At 44.7% G+C, this 6,000-nt stretch overlaps 1 protein-coding gene across 1 annotated transcript in view; it reads right to left on the reverse strand.

The window, feature by feature from the left end:
- Nucleotides 1-5,687, reverse strand: part of gfra2b (GDNF family receptor alpha 2b) — a 28,277-nt gene extending 22,590 nt beyond the window's left edge. Inside the window, exons 1-2 of the mRNA XM_068752847.1 lie at nucleotides 5,648-5,687; nucleotides 3,537-3,830 (exon numbers count right to left, since the gene is read on the reverse strand). Coding sequence (XP_068608948.1) covers nucleotides 3,537-3,830; nucleotides 5,648-5,687 — 334 coding nt within the window. The remainder of the gene's footprint in view (nucleotides 1-3,536; nucleotides 3,831-5,647) is intronic.
- Between the last annotated feature and the right edge of the window lie 313 nt (nucleotides 5,688-6,000).

Genomic DNA, 6,000 nt, shown 5'->3' on the forward strand with positions numbered 1-6,000 from the left:
GTTCCCAATCGAGGTGAGATTGGGAACGCCTCGGGATACCTAGCAGGATCCTGACCAGATATTGCACCACCGCAACGGGCTTTTTTTTCTTCCACATGAAGGAATCGTGGCTGCTCTCTGAGCGCCCCCTCCCTTTCTGAGGCTGACCCTCCCCACCCAAAGAAAGGAAGATTATTTCAGGCTCTACTACCCACCCTCTCGTTCTTTCTGTTCATGACCACAGCTGAGGTTCCAGTGGAAGTGGTAGAGGGAGATCATCAGTGTAAAATATTAATGTAGATTATCGGAGTGGAATATCAGACAAGTGCGAGACGGTGGCGCAGGGGTTAGCGTAGTGGGAAGGCTTCAGGTCACCTTTCCTCTTGACAGCCGGTGTCCTTCAGAGTGAAACAACTGGTATAAGAACATTAGTGTCACTCTGTTGTCCGGGCTTATCGCTGTTTATAATTCTTGCGATCAAGACTGCAGTAAGGACAGAAATAAGAAAAGGCGCTACGCTTTGTAGCATCAGCTGGATTTAACATTTCAGGATGAAACATAATGTCGGGCAGCAGAGCGTGTTTACCGGGAAGGAAAAAAAAAGGTCTGCTGCTGAGGACGGCTGGAAAATTGCTGCGGTACACAGAAGGTATTGAATCCAGAATCAAAGAAATGAACAGCCTTCTCTTGAGCAGCAGTGATGAAGCTTTCGTTCTGTTGAAAACTTAAATCAACAACATCAAACACGTAAAAAAGCTTCTAAACCTCCTGCAGCGTTTGTTTGATTCCATCGCATTATAATTTAAGCCTGTTTTCTTTTTGTATAAGTCGCTGTGGGGATTAGTTTGTGTGTCGTTCTGTACTGAAAATGTGAAAATTAAATTCACAATTGCGTTAGATCAGTCGTTATTAAGCGAATTTTATTATACTAATGCTAATACACTAAAGTCAATGAATCCCGTCGTTCCTTTTGAAACTGATTTTCATCAGTTCATTATTTCATCAAGCTGTTGGAAAATAATTCAAGTTTAGCCTCCCATAAAACACATCTGGAGCCTGGCAGTAAATCCGTGTATCAGAATTCTCTTAACTTGAAGAAGACGCGTGTTAAAATCGCTCCGTGCACGGTGTGATCCACGCCTGCAGAGCTCACACAGTTTGACAAAGATGCTATTTCATCACACACCTATAGAATGAATGAAACACAATTGGCCGACAGACAATGTCATTGCACATCACTGATAGCTGCTGATGATATTAACATATAGTCAAATTTGAGGTCGCTTTAGCGATGCTAATTTGCAAGCTAACAGACAAACACTTGTAGCTCAGTGACACCCTGAAAAATTCAATTCAAATAAATTTTAGCACCAGATCACAACAGAAAGTTTTGTCAAGGCACTTTACAGGTGTAGCAGGGAAAGCTCTTTGGTGATGGGGGGGGGGGGGCAATGAAAAACTTCCCTTTAACAGGCAGAAACCTTGGACAGAACCTAAGGCTCATAGTGGACGGCCATCTGTCTGGACCGGCTGGGTTGAGAAGGAGAGAGAGAGAAAGAGAGAGAGAGAGAGACAAGTTGGTCGAATAGTTTATCCTGATTAATCTTCAGATGGTTAATTTTGTCGCAGGATGAAGGATGAAAAAAATAATCTGTAGTCCAGATGGAAACACCTGTACAATTCTGTAGTTCTTAAATTTGTAATCGGTCTTCTGAATCCTGACTAACCCTGGGCACAGAGAAACGTCTTTCAGTCTCACCTCTTCTGATTCTATTATAAGTTTTAAGCTGTAAAGCCTCTTCTGCTCTGCTAAATATTCGTGCAGGAGGAAAGCAGCGCACAAAAAACCCTTTTGTTCATTGTCACATAGCTGGAAATTAAACCTGGACGAGCACAATTGAAATCAGTCATATCTCAAATGTAACGTAATTAAGGATGCAGCGGGCGAACGTCCCGTGTCTGTTCGCAGACTTCTGCTGTGTTTGAATGATGTTTTCAGAATGATGATAACTCCAACGTAAAACCGTGTCGCCGAAGTTCTGCCCACTAAATTACCCAGAATTACCTTTCCTGCTTCTGGTATTGTACGTACACATCCGTGACGATCCTTACGCAAGAGCCCTTTAATTTGAGCTCTAGCAATTATCCTGTCCAAGAACAATGGCGTCCTGTGCAGCCATCCAATTAGAGCCTTACAAGCTGTGAGCATCCCTTAAGGTGAGAGGTGGTCTGCTTTTACTGCCCAATAGTTTATAAGATTCCTCTTCGTTTATAAGATTCCTATCAGATATTAGCAGGAATTATTTCCTTGACTCAAATCAGTGGAATTTGGATCAGTGCCTGAATTGATTCAGAATCTCTTTTAACCAGTTCCTCCTGGAGAATCCCCAGTTAGTGCCAGTCTAGATGACACATCCCTGCAACGAGTTCTGGGTCCTCCAAAGAGAGGATCCTAACCAGATGCTGACTGAACTGTGTGTGTGTGTGTGTGTGTGTGTGTCTGCGCACCATGGTTCTACAGAGACATCCTGAGTGGAACGGAGAACAAACAGGGAAGCTCTTAATGAGCTCTACCACTGCTGAGACACAAACTAGGCCAGTTTGTGTGTGTGTTGGTGTGTGTGTGTGTTTCATGTTTGGAGGCGTGTTCCGTGTTCCTGTGCATTCTACATTCTCTTCTTCTTCTTTTTTTTAAAAAAAAGAGCATTGATGCAGCAGAAACATAAATTGTCTTTCCTATTCCACACATTGTTCTTCTTTCTTAAATTTCCCTCCAGGTATCAATAAAGTGTTTTCAGATTCTGATTCTTCAAACGCTTGTTGCCTACATTACCCATAATGCAAGTTGGCCTGTCTACGGTGACATCTTCCCAGTGTAAATCTACATCACTACTCAGCATCAGGATAGAAACTATGACCGTCAGATTTAGTTTAAAATCTACGTAATTTAAAATTAAATATTTTAAAATGAGCACTTTAAAAAAAAACACTATCGGGCAGTGTACAAGCAGGATGAAGGCGCAATAATGGCCCAATCATATATACTCGACCAGCAGAGGGAGGAGATGAGCCAAAATGACATAAATCTTTGACTTACAGGCGTAACTGTGGAGAGATATCGTTGAGGCGGTGTGTTTACACCTTCTACAGGTAAGAAATATCAAGATGTAAACAGACATTTCAGCACACAGGACAGGAGAGACGACGCCGGCAGCACGTTCCTGCCTCATCGTGATCCCTGAGCTTGCAAAACCTGTCAATATCCACCCGGGCCGACGAGCACGTTTTACACTTCTCCCTCTGAGACACTCAAGGATTTAAACTACTTGGTTTTCACATGCAGTGGAAACACCTACAAACGCTGAATCTTCTTTAAATAACTTCCCTTTGTCTCTGCCCCCCACCTTGACCCCAAACTGAAGCCCACACAGAAACCGATGCGGAGCCCTTCTTCCATCTTTGAAAGTTCTCACCAGAAGTTTTCTTTCCCCGTTTCATCTGCCAGCTCCGAACGGTGGCGCGGCGGGAGGCGTAATTAACTGCGTTTGGCGGCTTACCCTCAGTCAGACCCATGTGGATGCTCCAGTAGTTCTGCAGGCACTGCAGCTCTTTCTTCATGCCTCTCTTGCAGCGGCAGTCGTACAGCGGCGAGTCCTGCAGCACCTCTAGCGCCCCCTGGCACTCCTTGGAGGCCAGCATGGCGCTGCGCTCCTTGTCGCCGCCAGAGAGGCACTGGCGCATGATCCGGTAACGTGAGCTGCACTGGCTGTTCTGGTTGCACAGTTCAGAGGCTCGGACGCAGTCCAGAGGTTCCCTCCAGCCAGGAGAGCGCAGATCTGAATCGCACACATCTGGGTGGGTGGGGGGGGGGGGGGCAATGGTTAGTCGAATGGCCCTCATTTGACGTCAGTCGGGCTGCCATCGTGTTGGTGGGTCTGCAGAGCGGTTTAATTCATCTCTCCATTCAAAAGGAAACCAGTCAAGCGTAATATGTTGGAAAGCAACATGGAAAAAGTGATTAGAAATGAGACTGTTTTTAATATCTTTAGATATAAGGTATTTTATTTTGAAGGGCCCACCTTAACGTTTCCAATGTTGTGACGTTACAAATTGTTGCGAGGTTGTGCAAAACAAATATAATTAAAATATAGTGTTAATATCCAGTGAAGTAATAGATGAGTTTAATAAAGATGCAACCATTACAAATACCCTGTTTTCCTGTGGTTCAATTTAAAAAGGAAGCTGTAATTAGAATAAAACGCTGGTCTTCCTTTTGTTTTTAATCACTTGACATGCTGCTCCAGGCTAAGCCGTATCAAATAAGAATGTTATCCTCCTGACAACAGTTGTTAACAGGAAGAAAAGAAAAACAAAAGACGTCACCCTGAGATTAATTTGCACATCACACGCTCTGTGATATCACTTTTGTTCTGCTTCCTGTTGCTGCCGGCGCTGCAGCGATTCCTGCAGGTCGGCACGTCAAAGCGTTCAGGAATGGACTCCCAACATGTGAAGTCAAAAAAAAGGGAAATTGGGCTCTGAGTCTATGTCAGACGTCCCCATTTTCAGAAACGGCTGCAGGCTAATGGAGGCTTTGGGTAAAACCACCTTCCTTGTGACGCGTTTTTCATTTCATACCATATTTGCACAAACTGAAATGAAATTCTGACCTTTCTGTCTAGAGGTGGAAGTAATGGTTTTATGCAGCGCTCCCTTCGCTCTCCTTTCATATATGACTTCTGATAAAAACGCCTCCAGGTGAATTACCTGGGAGTGACCAGGCAGAAGGTAAAAGTGGCCACAACTTTAGAGTTAAAGACACGTTCATCAAAACACAAGAATATGAGGTTTGAGTTTGTTAAAATAAAATGTGTGGGAATTAATAATTTTAAAAAATTCAAATTCTGACAGTTTCAATGACCTTTGCCTATATATCTTTATAAGGAACACGTCACACGAGGCCAGGAGCTTTGAAGTTTTGTAGGGGGCGCTGTTGAGCAATTTTGCCACATTCAACCCCATAATCCAATAACATGCAAATATTTTGGTGAATGTTTGAGCATCTTCAGCCTTGGAAATGTGATTAATTTTTCAGAATAAGAATGAACTGAATTATATTTGGAACTCAGAGAGACTGAGATAAAATACTAGTATTATGATGATAAAATGATTGTAGATTAATTACATGAGGTTTCTTCTATAAATTACTGTGTAGATGTTCAAATCTGCTGTGCGTAAGAATAAAAGAAGCTTGATCCCAAGACCATCAGAGGGTAAACCCTCAGGCTGCGTTTAATAGAATTACATATCCTGAAGTCACATTTAAGAGCAGCTACAAATAATATAACCTGATTTTAGTTCCGGTTTAGTTTTATTTTAAGTTTTCTGACAGTCATTTCAAACAGATTTCACAGATTAAACCTTTTAATAAACGAAGAGCAGCGTCGGGAGGAGGTTCGAATCCGGGCCGCGCACCTTTACAGGAGTGAAATGGGGGCGCGCATGAGATGGGGGGGGGGGGGGGGGGGTCAAGGAGAAGGGTCGGAGTAATCAATAATCTCCAGAGGATGTAATGATAAAGAATCCCACATGGACCACCACCGCGCTCAACCTGCTGTGTGTCTGCGTGCGCGCACGTGCAGGAGTGCGTGTGGGAGGCTTTACTCACCTAACACAAACACCAAAGTGATGACGTTAATTAGGATCATGTCGCGTGCGGCGGTAATCCAACAAGTCACGAAGACGGAATGAGGGGGGGGGCGGGGGGCGGGGGGGCGCGTCGTTGTCCGGTGCCGTTCTCCCCGGCGTCTCTCACTCACTCTCTCTCTCTGCGCTGCCGCCCGACATGCCGGAGACGGTCTTAACGGGGATCCCGGACCCCCGTCTGGAGACCCAAAGCAGCGCGCACTGAGCGCATGTTCCGGTGCAGCAGCGCGCGTCGGAGTCAGCGGAATCAACACTTTCCACGCGCAGCATCCGCGCGCGTTACGCCAACTTTCCCCCCCCTTGTGATCGGTGTGA

The sequence above is a fragment of the Brachionichthys hirsutus genome, chromosome 19 (assembly GCF_040956055.1).
Source record: "Brachionichthys hirsutus isolate HB-005 chromosome 19, CSIRO-AGI_Bhir_v1, whole genome shotgun sequence".
Taxonomy (NCBI): Eukaryota; Metazoa; Chordata; class Actinopteri; order Lophiiformes; family Brachionichthyidae; genus Brachionichthys; species Brachionichthys hirsutus.